Here is a 15,316-nt window from a genome sequence, read left to right on the forward strand (position 1 = left end):
AGAAAGAGCCTGAGGAGCGAGGCCTCTGTCTCTGCTGCAGCATTAACGGAGGCAGCTGAGGAATGCTGGAGGGAGGAGTCGCCTGGGAAGTCGTTCCTCCGCCAAGAAGATTAGGTTTTTTACCCGTGTTTCTTTGCTTGTTTGTTTGTTTGTTTTTCAGCAGGATTATGCAGAAATAAAACAAAAACAAACTTAGGGTGTGGGCCAGAGGAGAAGTCAGTAGATTTCAATGCGAGTCTGATTGTATTTTGTTTATTTTTCCTGCCTTATCATTAAAAAGAGCATTTTCCACCCTGGTAGGAGGAATGTGTTCCGTGCTCGTCCGATTTGCCTTTCTGGTTTTAGATATTGACTTTTTGTGTGTGTGTGTGTGTGTGTGTGTGTGTGTGTGTGTGTGTGTCACTGGCCGACTCACCTTGGTGACAGAAACGGGGCAGATCTGGAGCTGCTCCCATGGAGAAACCATCTCCAGCTTCATCCCCATCGTGAAGGAGTGCTTGGGCAGGTCGACGTGGTCCTGACACAGTAATGTCACAACGTTTATTTTTTTATTTTTTCAGATGACAAATGAGCTCCACTTGTGATTTAAAAAAAAAGAAAAACACACTCACACACATTCACATTCACATGCAACACACAATGTAGGTCACGCATTACCCTGCTGCTGCTGGGTGGGCAAAGTAATGAATGAAGCGCTCACTCAGGCCACATTTAATGTTAATATTTGCTTTTTTTTAATAGATGCATTGTTAATCCATGTGTCTGATACTGATAATGATCCGTGTGGTTACTTTACTTACTTTTCCTCATTCTTCTATTCATTTTAAACCAACTGGAAACATAAACACGACACTTCCTGTATGTTATTGTTACAGGAAAGGCCTCCAGTCCCAGACAGTGAGTGTTCAAGATTTTCTTTCTTTTAGTATTAAGGTCATAATTCCTGGTTAAAATGGTTTTATTTTGTTTGAAAAAAAAAAAGAAAAACATCTTTTCTTGTGGTAGGAGCAAGTTTTATCGTTTGTTTTTGTTCTTTTGAGGCTTTTTCTTCCAACACGTTACTCATTCATCTCTGTTGCACAAGCTTGTGCACAGCTCAAAGTTCACGAGTGTTTGCTTTAACGCAGCACGTCTCCCTGCTGCGAACACATCAAGACTGAGAACATGTGACTGTTTTCATCTTGAACTCCCACAGGCCTGATACCACTAATGTGAAATTAGCATGTTTTACGACTAAAGATCTTCTTCTTATGTAATTACATCGATGCCATTTTAATTTATATATCTTTGCTTTATGTGTCTGTACTCTCCATTTACTTTGAACTTTCCATATAATATAATGTAATAATAATAAAGTTTTATATCATGAAATACGACATACAATTCTGGTTTAAGCTTCTCATAATGAATTAATGTGACAAAATGATGTACTTTGGTTCAAATGGAGCAGTGATTTCAGTTCAACAGGGCGTTTTCCTTCCGCAGCTACAGTATTTCAGTGAAACCTCTAATTACAGACGTAAAATGGAGCCTCGCTGTTTATTATCATCCACTTTTCACATCGTAAATCGACCACAGACAACAGAGGTAACAGTGGTGACAACAGGTCTTCTCACCCACACGCTCCTGCTGCAGGCTGGCTGTGTACCAACAACAACATCACACACTTAACACAAAACGTGTGAACCATCGCTCACCTTGAAAACCTCGAGCGGCAGCGGACTCTTCTGTCCGTCGAGCCGAGCGTCCTCCAGCGCCTGCTGCCAGACGGGGGCGCTCTGCAGAGACCGCAGCTCTGAGGGTCGAAGACACAAGAGGAGTTAGTCATGTAAGCTCGTTTTTAAATTAAAATTGTTTTTTAACATCTGAAACTGAACTTACAATGAAGAAAACTCTGATTTAGTTCCTTTAGATTTCCATTCCAGTTTTTTTAAATGTTAGAAAACATGTTTTGCACATTGTTTGACATTTGATTTAATTATATATGAGAAAAACTCAAGATGCCATGTTGTTAATGGTTGCACCTTAAGATGCTCTACTTCCTGTTTCGTGCAATTTCTCCAAAATTCATACATTAATAAAACTCTGTAAAGCACAAATATTGTTAAACGCTGGAATTAACAGCTGGTTTTATCAGTTGGCTCAGATTCTGCAAATTAATTCATCATGTAAGTTCATTAATTAAAGGGACAACGAGGAGTTTCTATTTGGTTATAAAAAAGTCTCACGTTAATGTGGATGAATCTCCGCTACCCACACTTGTTAATGGGCCCATTTTCGATAAATATATCGTTCTATCTCTATCGTTATTTTGTTATTATTAGTGGTGGCGGAAATGCTGGTCGAGCCGACCAGCGTTTCCTTAATGAGAATAACGCAGCTGAATGGCCGTTTATGGTCGGAACTACGACGGTAACTGAACCTCTTTGAACCTCTGACTTTAATTATTGATGAATGAAAACACGAGTCCGTCTTGCGCCGGTAATAAATGTAGTGTGAAAACGCTTTGCTTTTCCAAAACTCCTCGTTGTCCCTTTAAGCAAAAAATACACAGTTCTCAGACGTAAATATATGGTGATTTTCTTCATCTATGTATAGTAGAAGTTCAATATATTTGATAGTCAGAAGTGAGGACGCCTTGGAAATGTAGGTTTTCCCAATTTTCTGACCTTTTACAGAGTAAAGATGAATCAATCATATTTATTATTCTAATATCATTTATTGGTTTATTGCAAATATATTAGCATCATATCAGTTGGATTTATCTGATAATACTGTGTAATGTTGAAAGTCCTGGTCAATAGATATAAAAAATAAATAATAGACTTTTTCAGTTGCCCTCTAATCAACTTTTAGGAAAATCGCCAGATCAGTTTGAGGCTGATCACATGATGGATCACCTGTGGGCGGTTCTAGGGCGAGGCGGTTCTCCAGGGCCCAGCCGAGGGGGCGGAGCCTGACGTCCAGGTAGAACAGCCAGGTGTCGTGGGCCTGGTGCTCGTCGGCGAGGCCGGCGTAGCGCAGACGGAGCCTCCCGCCCACGTTCTGCACGACTCTGACGGGCCAGTAGAGGAACGGGTCGGCGACGTCCCGGAGCTCCAGGACCGAGCCCTCGACAACCAGGTCCACTGTGTTTTTACCTCTCAGAGGCTGAAGGAGAGAGAGAGAGAGAGAGAGAGGTTAGATCTGCCCTACAAAGGCAAAGTGCAGTTTTTCTTTTTTCTTTTTTTGACCAATCAAAAGTGTGGCATATTCTCTTCAATCTGGTAGAATTTGATATTGGTACTGCTAAAATTTCCAGAGTTATTGGGCTTTTTATTTAGCTGTTCATCCAAAAAAGCACTGTGAAACCAAGGCAAAGTGCAGTATCTGCAAAGAGTACTGTACTCACAACAGTCTATAACAGTGTTTTTCAACCTTGGGGTCGGGACCCCATATGGGGTCGCCTGGAATTCCAATGGGGTCGCCTGAAATGTCCAGTAATTGATTAAAAAAATGACTGATAAATCATTTTTTAACTAATTATTATTCTTTTTAAAATTATGTTTTTAAAAACACCACATACAATGTTAAACAATTGTATTCTATACTTTCACTTTCTCGGATATAAATCATGTTCAAATAAAATGCAGCATATAAAATCTGAGCTGTGCATCTTGATTGACGGGGGTCGCCAGAAATTTGTGATGTCAAAATGGGGTGACGAGCCAAAAAAGGTTGGGAATGAACTATTATCTATGATTTACTCTATGATTTCATTGGAGTAAAACCAAGCCAAAGTGCCGTATCTGTAGCTCACACCAAGCCAAAGTGCAGTATCTGCACCAAAACCAAGGCAAAAGTGCAGTATCTGCCATAAAACTGTCAAGATTGGTCACAAATATGTCATAAAATGGTCAAAATTGGTCAGAAAGACAAACTACAAAATACATTTAATTCTGTCCACCCTTATCTTATCAATTATAGACTTGGTAGTTATTCATAATGACAATGAAAAACACCAAAAGCTGTTTTTATCAGTTTGGCCTTTTTACAGAAACTGCACTTTGCCTTTGTAGAGCAGAGATCATCTCATGGTTTATTACCACCGAGTTAAAAATCTGATATAACTTCATATGTCTAATGGTCTCGGTATGTGGACACACACTCACCCCCTCCAGCAGGTTGGCCGGCGCCGTCCTCGAGCCGGTCAGGTCCTGGACGAGGAACTCTGTCCAGTCGCTGTATTTCTCCTTGATGGCTGCAAAGAGACAAAACACACACAAAACACACACACACACACACACACACACACACACACACACACAGACACACACAGACACACAGAGAGCAGAGAGAGGCTGAGAAACAGGCAGACAAATCACAGCGTGAACACGTCTTTGTGTCACGGTAAATTATTAAATGTAGAAATCACCACCACAGAGCCGTGTTAAGTGTGGTCACCAGAGAACAGCAGGCGTGAGCTCAGTGCATGCATGTAACTCGGAAACACAAACACACACACAGAGAGCGTTTCTACTAATGCATTTTTAAATTATAGGTAATGTAAGAATTTGTGCAACAAAGTTTCTTTGCTCAGTCATACTGTATCTTATGCAAATGTGAAACAGAATTAGCATCTTAAGCATCAAATGGATTCATTCACACTGCAAACATTAAAGCTCCATACAGTATAAAGGTAGATGTTTGTATTAAAACTCCTTCAAAATAAAGGTAGATGTTTGTTTTACAGCTCCTTCAAGATAAAGGTAGATGTTTCTATTACAGATTCTTCAAAATAAAGGTAGATATTTCTATTGGTAGCTCCATACAGTATAAAGGTAGATGTTTCTGTTAAAGCTCCTTCAAAATAAAGGTAGATGTTTATATTAAAGCTCAATACAATATAAAGGTAGATGTTTATATTAAAGCTCAATACAATATAAAGGTAAATGTTTGTATTAAAAGCTCCTTCAAAATAAAGATAGACGTTTCTGTTGAACTTCAAAATAAAGGTTGGCTGATGGTGACCTGTTATTTCTAGTAGAGCTCCAGAGAGGAGATGGAAACTACACAGATTTTTGGCTCTTTAAAAAACAAAAAATATATCTCAGGCTACTGATTCAGTCTTTGACTCAGGCCGTCTTGTTTTCTGTTTCCAAATATCATTTTATTTCTCTGTAATTCACAGTTAACAAGGTGTGATGAGGGGGGAAAACTTCCAGTACTTTAATGTGCTGAAAACAATGTGAAGGTTTAATATTCAAAAAAAGAAAAAAAGATTTCATTTTGACACATGAAAACCAAAACTGATGAGCCCCATTAATAAAGCATTAAGGTTTTTTTTGGGGGGAAACCCTCAGGATGAACTAATGTTGAGTTCAGCTGATGATGCCTTTGTATCTTAGTCATCGATTTTTAGTTCAGTACTGTATTTGTCAAGACTGCTGCCTCCCCCCACCTTCATGCAAATGTCATATCTGTGGAAATATTCAATATCATACATGAAATACTTGTATATTTGCATATAATAGAAACATGCAAAAATGATATATAAACCCTATTCATCAAGTTGAGTTAAGTTAAGTTGGCGCTTGTGAGATTTTTTAATGTGAGTTTTTATGTTGGTGTTTGACTGTTTGTGTTTAACTGTTTTGGAGCCCAAACTAATGACAATTTTCTGTCCTTGTGATAGACAATAAAGTTTTTGAATTTAATTGAATTGAATTGAAATGAATTGAAAAAACAAGTAAAAATTATTTTAAAATCTATTGTCAATGTAACAGGGTTAACATTATCTGTTCTGATCTCTTCTTGGTTTTGTCAAAGACTCTTTGTGCTGAATTTTGAACAATTTGCAGCCAATTTAAAGTGATAGTTCACCCAAAATTACTTCACTGCATTAATCACTGCATGTCCATATGACGGTCGCAAACGGGGCTCACTTTTCTTCGTCCAAAAAGACGCACCAAAAAACATCCAAATACCTCCACAGTGCTCGTCTGTAACGTCCCTCTTGTATTGACATAAGCTCCCAGCACTGCTCTTCCTGGTCCGTCCAAATCTCGCGTGATTTGCGTTGACACCGGTGCAAATCTCGCATGGACCAGGAACGGACCAGGAAGAGCAACACTGGGAGCTTCCGCTACAAACAAGCTTAAAACATAGACTTATTTAATTTTTTTCGGAACAATTTCTCAGGTTGGGGCTTTAATACAAGAGGGACATTACAGACGAGCACTATGGAGGTATTTGGATGTTTTTTGGTGTGTCTTTTTGGACGAAGAAAGGTGATCCCCGTTCTCAACCGTCATATGGACATGCAGTGCTGCACGGAGCCCCGCTGTAACTCAGAGAAGGCACGGAGGACTCTGAAACTTCTCCCAGCCCTTAGTCGACATGAGGGTGAATTTTGGGTGAACTATCCCTTTAAGTTAAGTTGGCACTTAAGAAACAAGTAAAAGTTATTTTAAAATCTATTGCCAATGTAACAAGGAGTCACCCGAGTACAAGAGTGATCTGTTCTCTTCTTGGTTTTGTCAAAGACTCAGTTTGTGCTAAATTTTGAACAATTTGCAGCCGATTTAATGTTGTTGTTTTGGTAAATCAGAATAAAGTGCGAGGAAAGTCTGATTTTTTTCAGTGTTTCTCTTCTGTTAAATAATAAAAGGTCTTAATTATGTTGCTGTTGTGTTGCTTTTTTGACAACCAGGTTTTTGAAGAGGTTTTACACCAGTGGTTCATCCTCTGTGGTGAAACCACACACACACACACACACACACACACACACATCACTGCGTCCCCCCTAAATGTGACTAATAACACTGCACACACTGACTTACACATGCTATACATGCCAGGTGGACCAGTGCCAGCCTCTGAAGACCAGTGCCAGCAACATTTGCATGTGGGACACGTGGGTTTCTTTTTCTTTTTCTTTTTTTTTTTTCCGCTTCCTGTTTCCCATGGTGCCGCATAAGAGTTATTATATAATTCCTGCTTTGCTTTTCATTTGATTCTGTTCTGTTTCTCCCTCTCGCCTCCTTTCAAAGAAATATAAGGAAGAAGATGCTGATGCTATAACCTTCAGCGTCCTGCATGTTTCATTCTGTTTTTTTCTTGCTGTTGTTAAGTTTGAATAAATCTAAAGTAATAAAAAAAAACACACATCCAGGAGCCGAGACACTTGCAGGGGCCACTGAAACGCTGCTCAGAGTAACTGAATGACTCCAACACGCTGTGAGAACCGGCGTTCCCTGCAGCATTGATTAGCATCAAGCTGAAGTGAAAGTGAAAAGTGTGTGTGTGTGTGTGTGAGGCTCTGAAAAAACATGACTGAAAAGAAGTTTGTGTGTCGTTGGAGCCGTGAAGTGATTTTGTTGCAACATTTTTGTTAAGTTTAGTTTTGTTTAGTTTAGTTTTGCTCGGTTTGGTGCCGGTGGTGAGGATGAGGATGAGTGGGTGTGTTTCCATGGTGAAGAAGAGTTTTAAGCGTTTAAGTTTACTGTGTTTATGAGACTCTTGATTCTGTTTTGTTTTTTTTAACTTTTCTAAATCTCCTAAATGTTTAGAAAAAGAAAAAAATCACAGTTTTTTTGTTTTTTTTTTACATTCAGCTTATTCAAAATCCTTGACGGGCCACTGGGCATGAAGGGGTTAATAAGATCTACAGTAGACTTAAGTGTTGTTTTATTGTTTTTTTTGTTCCTCTTCTACTTATATTATATATTTTTCTATAACTACCTTTTATAAAACATGCTTTTGATTTACTGTAGAGGCCACTTCAGCCGGTTACAGTTACAGATTTCCAGACTTTTATTTTGGCGGGGCCGACTGAGAGATGACAAGTCTCTCTAGGGAACGCCTCAGGATTCCCCTCAGGATGAGTCACAGGTTGTTCACAGGGAAGAGGAGGAGGTGTGTATATGTGTGTGTGTGTGTGTGTGTGTGTGTGTGTGTGTGTGTGTCTGTTAATGTGTGTGTGTGTGTGATAAGATAAGCTGTGCAGAACGACTGGACGCTGATGGACTTTCACTTTAACGACTCTTATATCAGCATCTGAGCCGAGTGACGACGGGAAGACGACAGATACGTTTTATTATAGATGTTGAAATGAAACTCATCGTCTCACTACAAAGTACAAGAGTTTATAACAACCATAAAACACAAAAGAAAAAGAAACTGAACTAAACAAGGTGATGAAAACGTGAATGATTTAGTTTACTGCTTTTTATTACTATCTATCTATCTATCTATCTATCTATCTATCTATCTATCTATCTATCTATCTATCTATCTATCTATCTATCTATCTATCTATCTATCTATCTATCTATCTATCTATCTATCTATCTATCCATCTATCCATCTATCTATCTATCTATCTTACCTATGCATATCTATCCATCAGTATTTCTTTCTTTCTTTCTTTCTTTCTTTCTTTCTTTCTTTCTTTCTTTCTTAATATTTGCCTATTGATCAATACCTTTCTTTCATTCCTTCCTTCTTTCTTTCTTTCTTTCTTTCTACCTATTGATCAATATATTTCTTTCATTCCTTCCTTCTTTCTTTCTTGTATCAATAGCTATCCTTTATCTATGTCTATATTTATCAGTATCTACGAACGTCTATCCATCTTTGCATATCTCTAACTTTGCATCTATCCATCTATCTATCTATCTATCTATCTATCTATCTATCTATCTATCTATCTATCTATCTATCTATCTATCTATCTATCGTACCTACCCATCAGTATCTTTTCTTTCTTTCTTTCTTTCTTTCTTTCTCAATATCTACCAATCCATATGCATCTCTATCTTTGCATATCCCACTAAATATGTATTTATATCTGACCTATCCATATCTATTGATCAATTTCTTTCTTTCATTCATTCTTTCTTTCCTTCCTTATCAATAGCTATCTATCTTTATCTATGTCCAATATCTACGAACTATCTATTCATCTTTGCATATCTCTAACTTTGCTTTCTTATATATCTATCTGTCTGTCTGTCTGTCTGTCTGTCTGTCTATCTATCTGTATCCATCCATCCATCTATCTAGAACTATTATAAGCGGTTCTTTCATAGAAACTCCTCCTCCTCTCACGCTGTCATTCTATACTAACCATGTTATTATAACAATTATCACAGTTATATGACTTATATGACTATTTGACTGACACTCAGCTCCTCTGAGGAGGTTAAACATACAATTGACTCATGAGACCCGATCAATAACATTTCTCTCGGCTCCGTCCTGAACGACAACACTTGTGTTGAACAAACTGGCATCGACGCAGGAGAAGCCGTTTTTCCTGACACTATAACGTGAGCAGCAAACGCCTCACTGTAGCCTCACTGTATGCCTGTTTAATAATAGTGTTTTTTCCTGTGAGACTATTTTCTTTCCTCGCTGCTACTGCCACACAAACACAAACTGCACACACACATACACACACACACTCCTGTGTTGATCTTGCGTGTGCAGAAATAGATAAACTATTTTTACAGATCCTGCTCAGATTAGTCATGAAGCCAGTTCGAGCTCCGACCGACGGCTACAGCAGCAGCAGCAGCAGCAGCAGCAGAAGCTAAAACATGCAAACTTCAACAACCTCCCTTCACCCTCTCTCCCCCTTTCCTCCCTCCCTCCCTCCCCCCTTCCCTCCCTCCCCGGCTCGCGGCTTCATTATGCCGTAGTGTGCTGTGTATATAAATAATTATCTATTATTCTTCATTTCCATCCCGAAGGCGGCAGACACACAGAGGTGAAAGCCTGACTTTCACATAACAATAAGTGCATAATTAACCTTGAGGGAGGAGAGATCTTTAATGCCCCCTCCCCCTCCCTCTCCTCCCCCTCCTCCCTCACCCGTTCTCCTACTCTGTCCCGATGCCAACCTCACCCCTCCTCCTCCTCCTCCTCCTCCTCCTCTCGTTCCCATGCTGCTGCACCAAAGCTGGCTCAAGTCTCCGTGCAAAAATATGTAGCATTAAAAAACAAACAAATCAGAAATATACGAAAGTTGAATTTCCCCCTCCTCCTCCTCCTCTTCCTCTCCTTCTTCTCTTCTCTCTCTCGGCTCATTTAAAATCTTTACTTTAGACAATCAATGTTATAATTAAAAGGAGAAGGGATCATCTCGCAGCCGTGCAACAGAGTCCAATCAGAGTTAATGGGAGTAAATTGCGCCTGATTCCCGCTCCGGCGTGGAGAGATCATGAGCTGGAAAAGCTCGCTGTAATTCAACTCTGGCAGCTTTTTACAAAAAGACCAAGAAGACCACGTGTTTGTGTTTATATGTGTGTGTGTAAATGTGTGTGTTTACCGAGAGATGTCCGCGCTGGTTTCATGTGTAATATTGTTAATGTTTTTTACAACCCGTGTTCACAACAGTGCAGCGAATTGGTGTAAATATGAATTACCGTAGCAACGTGTTAGCGCTGAGTGCTAAAGAGGCCCACAGTGCTGCCGCTGCTGCTGTCATTGACTTTGATTCTTTTCTCCATTCATGAGAAAAAAGCCTCTTTTAAAAAAGGCACACACACACAGACACACACTGTGTATAGTCTATATAAGACAAACACACAGCCATAGTGAGGTTATGCAAATCTGGAGGTTACAGCAGGGAGGAACTGGAGCTGAGTGTTGTGTTACCGAACCAGACTGTGGTGCTTTCAGAATAAAGTTAAAACAGATGTAGAAATAATAATAATACTAATATAAATGTAGAATATATGTGCAAGTTAACATATATTACGTGGAAAAGCTCATGTCAGATATTAAAACTGTCTTGGCAACAACTTTCCCACTGAAAAACACCAAAATTAAACAAAAAAACACATTAAGAACCAATAATAACAAAATAATAAATAAATAACATGATAAAAATATTAAAAATGTGCATGAACCATAATGTGTATTTTACTGCAGCCTCCTCACAATACAACTGAAGTGTTTCCAGTGGACAATGTTGCACATTACACATTAATTTTACTTTAATAAAAGTTACAAAGTAAGTAGTTTTCTTTTGTTCTAGCTCTTTATCTTTTTCTTTCTCTTTTCTAGTTTGTAATTTGTATGTATTTTATATGGACCTATACGAGTCTGAAATAAAGGATATAATAAATATTCATTTTATGTCGTATAAAACGTTCATGTGTGAACCTGTTGTTTTAATGATTTTAACCTTTAAAAAGTGGCAAAACAAGTGCTTCCCAGTCGGGTTAATCACTGAAAACATTTCTCCAGTTGTTGTCCGTCTAGTTTTAGTTTCCTCCTGAAGTGAAGTTTTATTTCTCTCTAAGTTTTTCTTAATCTGTTGCTTTCACTGTTTCTATGTTATTTTCTTAACTACAGATTTTTGTCAAGATTTTTATTATCATAATGTCTCACAGTGTGTTTGTTGAGTACATTTTTGTGTTGTGTTTATTTGCATGTGTTTTTTTTCTCTCCATCATCTGCAGTGTTTTGAGCCCTCTGGGCCACCGTACCTCCAGTCCTCCTCCAGGCTGTTAAAAAAAACTCTGCCCACTCATTCATTACGAGAGCAGTGTGTGTGTGTGTGTGTGTGTGTGTGTGTGTGTGTGTGTGTGTGTGTGTGTGTGTGTGTCCGTGAGGTTGCAGAAGAAGAAGCTTCCACAGAAACCAGATTCTGGCTCAACACATGCTGCAACATCATGAGGCAAGAAACGACTGTGTGTAAGAAAACACTTGAATAATGACTCACATTATGAGGAATATTAAGAGGTTTGATGTCTCGAAATATAAATAATTATTAGTGTTTATATGTATTGGTGTATTTTCACTCATTTTTAAAACTTTTTTACTTCAAAAAAAGGTTAAAATTTCAATGCAAAGTCATCGTGAATAGTAAAAATTCCCCAAAATCGAATCCAATCAGCACCAGACCAGGGCAGACCTGCGGGTTTGCAACATCACCAAAGATCTGAGGAGCCGCGTTTTAAGTCTCAGTGCCAGCAGCGACTGGATCAAAAACAATCAAATCAAACCTGTTCGTCAAGTCTCAGTATCAAAAAGGTGAATCAAAGAATGTAAACGACTGAGAACTGACACCGATCGTTCTTTAATCTTTTGTTCAATCAACTGACAAACTATTCTGATGAGTAGTTAAATGTCATTTCTTTGTTTTTCTCCGACAGAATGCAAAACATGCTGTTGCTACAGCTTCTCATCTGTGAGGATTTACTGCAAGTAAACTGGTTATTTTAAAGGGATAGTTCAACATTTTGGCAAATTGGCCCATCGCCATAATCGCTATAGTCTTAGCAGTAGGTTTGTTACCTTTAATTGTCGGTGCAAGCTATTTTTAGAACAGCGGAGCAGAGCCGCGAGCTGCTCAGAGCTACGCGACAGAGGCTGATGGGATTTCTTGGTTTCCCTCATCAAACTCATCAAATACACAATCCAACAACTCCAAAATGCTCTGGTGGACAAGTTGTGACCTGCACATTCACCACGCTATGAGATAATAACACAACGTTACCAGACAGAGTTGTTTTAGAGGGAAATACAGAGACTGCTTGATGAAAAACTGCCCCTGACGGCAACGCGCATCAGCGGTTTTGCATGAATTTCCCTCTAAAACAACTCTGTCTGGTAACGTTGTGTTATTATCTCATAGCGTGGTGAATGTGCAGGTCACAACTTGTCCACCAGAGCGTTGTGGAGTTGTTGGATTGTGTATTTGATGAGTTTGATGACGGAAACCAAGAAATCCCATTAGCCTCCGTAGCGTAGCTCTGAGCAGCTCGCGGCTCTGCTCCGCCGTTCTAAAAACAGCTTGCACCTACAATTAAAGGTAACGAACCTACTGCTATGACTATAGGGATTATGGCAATGGGCCAATTTGCCAAAATGTTGAACTATCCCTTTAAGGCTATTGACAGTTAGCAGAGCAAAAACTAATAATATGAAGTTCTAGATCAACAACATGATTAATTTGGGCTTGTTATTAAAAGACTATTTATGTTTTAAAGTTTTTTTTCTGTGGTTTCTTGCTCAAGTGGCAGCAGGGCTACATGTACGTCTTCAGTGACTCGGTATCGGAAAATGCGAACAGCGCTCGGGGCAAACAGGTTACAGACAATAGCATGCTAACTTCAAAAGAAGAAAAGACTGTGAGAGTGGTGTCGCTCTCAGAGGACTCATACAGTAACATTTCCTATAGGTAAGCCGGGGTCAGAGGTATAAATCCACCTGATAACAGCACAATGTGACAGGATTCAGAGGTCACGAGGAAACTAATAATAATATGAAGCAACGTCAGTCTACTCTAAACACACAAACACAAACACGCACACACAGAGGAATACATAGAAAAAGAAGAAAAAAAGATGGTCTATCTCAGTGCGGTGAATTCATTATGCAAATTAAATGTGTTCTGTTCTGTGAGCAGCTCCCTTACCCACATGACTGAACTTGTGCTGTAGCCTCAAAAAAAAGAAGAGGACGAGGAAAAAAAAAAAAGCTCTTTACATGAACGTTTGAATGTACTCTATCACACACACACACACACACACACATATACACACACACTAGAGACTGAGGGAGTTCGCAGCAGCTTTGACTCCTCGCTGCACCGAACCAGCTGCTGCTTCATACTCACAAAAAAAAAACACCATAAATATGTAAAGCAGTTTGAATTACATGTCGTCACTGTCTGGTTAATTTAACTTTTTGACTTTTACCTGCCAAAGGATTAGAGACAGAGAGAGAGAGTGAGAGAAGAAAGGAAAAGAAAAAAAAGATTTGCTTTTGCAGTTCGTTCGCTCGTCAAAACTTAATTTACATTCCTCGTGCGACTTCCTGCTTAAAATCTTTGTAATAAAGACACAAAAAGACGAGTTACCTCATTTAAATTACGAGTTATTTCCAGCTAATAATCCGAGTACAGGAGGGAGGATGGAGGGAGGAAGAGGAGGAAGGAGGAAGGAGGGAGGTGGTTATGAATTCATTAGAGCTGAGGTGGAAAAATCAACACTTCCACAGCCTGTAAAAACCTCTTTTCCTTCAGATCAACTTTTAAACGTCTGAGAAAAAAGCGACTTACCCAACAGAAGAGCTCGCAGCTCAGAGACACTGATTAATTTGGGCTGATTTGATGAGCACAAAAGCTTTTCGCTGAACGCATCACTTAGCAGGGGAGTATGTGAAGTGCAGGGTGTGTGTACAGTATGTGTGTGTGTGTTTGTGTTTTGTGTGTGTGTGCGTGTTTCACAAGTGAGTAAGCAAAGTTAGGGATGGGATTTGTGTTTATGTGTGTTTGTTATATCTGGTTCATCCCATTCAAAACACTTTAAAATCAGAGCAGTGTTCTAGTTTTGTGCTGCGTTCAGGGTCATCGGGAAAATCTTAGACTTGGCTTAAAAGCTCAGCCTGTTTTTACTATTTCTTTTTTTTGTTTAATTGTTTTAATGTTTAGTTTTTTTTGTTCTAATTTCTTAAAATGTGCAACATAAACATATTTTCTCTTCTGTTTCACATCCTGTCACAGTGACATAACTTTATATAATGTAGAAACAAGCTGAGTAAGTTGAATGTGCTGATGATACATGATCAAACAATAGTCTGAATTCTCAATATTTCCCATCATTTACATAATTTATTATATTATTTAGTGAAAAATCAGAAAATAAAATCTCAACAGGTTTCATTATAGTTCAATTTCTTACATATTTCTGCCGTTTTATTGTACAAATACTGAAGACAGCTGTTTTTTTTCCTTCTTTGACCATCACAATAGTATATTTTGAGTGATTATGACTGAAGATAATGAATATTTTCACATGTGTTTGTGTTTTATTTAATCTATTTTGGGTTCCTAGCGGTATTACAGAATGAAAACAAAAAGGACAAGGGAGGGAGGTACAGTTTATAACATGCTATATATCATGTTCCTGTATTCAATATGGCGGCGTTCACGGCCATAAACAAGTCACATCGTGAACATGGCCGACACAGCCCTGACTTGTTGTTGCTCTCCTCCATGTTTGTTTGTTTTTACGAGGCCGTGAGGCTCCGACATCTGATATGAAAAAAGAAAAAATCTGATTCGGTTTGTTCACATTTCAGTTCTAGGATCAGATGAGATCAAAAGAAAGAAATTTGGATTTGGGCCCATTTCAGTGTGTGTTGTGTTGTGACAAGGCCCGTGTGTGTTAAAGGGATAGTTCAACATTTTGGCAAATTGGCCCATTGCCATAATCAGACAGAGTTGTTTTAGAGGTAAATTCATGCAAAACCGCTGATGCGCGTTGCCTTCAGGGACAGTTTTCAGCAAGCAGTCTCTGAATTTCCCTCTAAAACGACT

General features: G+C 38.9%; 1 protein-coding gene across 4 annotated transcripts in view; it reads right to left on the reverse strand.

The window, feature by feature from the left end:
• sfmbt2 (Scm like with four mbt domains 2) overlaps nucleotides 1-15,316 on the reverse strand; it is a 64,359-nt gene that overhangs the window by 24,306 nt on the left and 24,737 nt on the right. For all 4 annotated transcript variants that reach the window (XM_085768886.1, XM_085768889.1, XM_085768887.1 and 1 more), the window contains 4 exons: nucleotides 4,152-4,240; nucleotides 2,901-3,150; nucleotides 1,698-1,795; nucleotides 416-517 (listed from right to left, as the gene is read on the reverse strand). In XM_085768886.1, the coding sequence (XP_085625012.1) occupies nucleotides 416-517; nucleotides 1,698-1,795; nucleotides 2,901-3,150; nucleotides 4,152-4,240 (539 nt within the window). The remainder of the gene's footprint in view (nucleotides 1-415; nucleotides 518-1,697; nucleotides 1,796-2,900; nucleotides 3,151-4,151; nucleotides 4,241-15,316) is intronic.

The sequence above is a fragment of the Trachurus japonicus genome, chromosome 23, assembly GCF_045865225.1.
Source record: "Trachurus japonicus isolate A0001 chromosome 23, Traja_1.0".
NCBI lineage: Eukaryota > Metazoa > Chordata > Actinopteri > Carangiformes > Carangidae > Trachurus > Trachurus japonicus.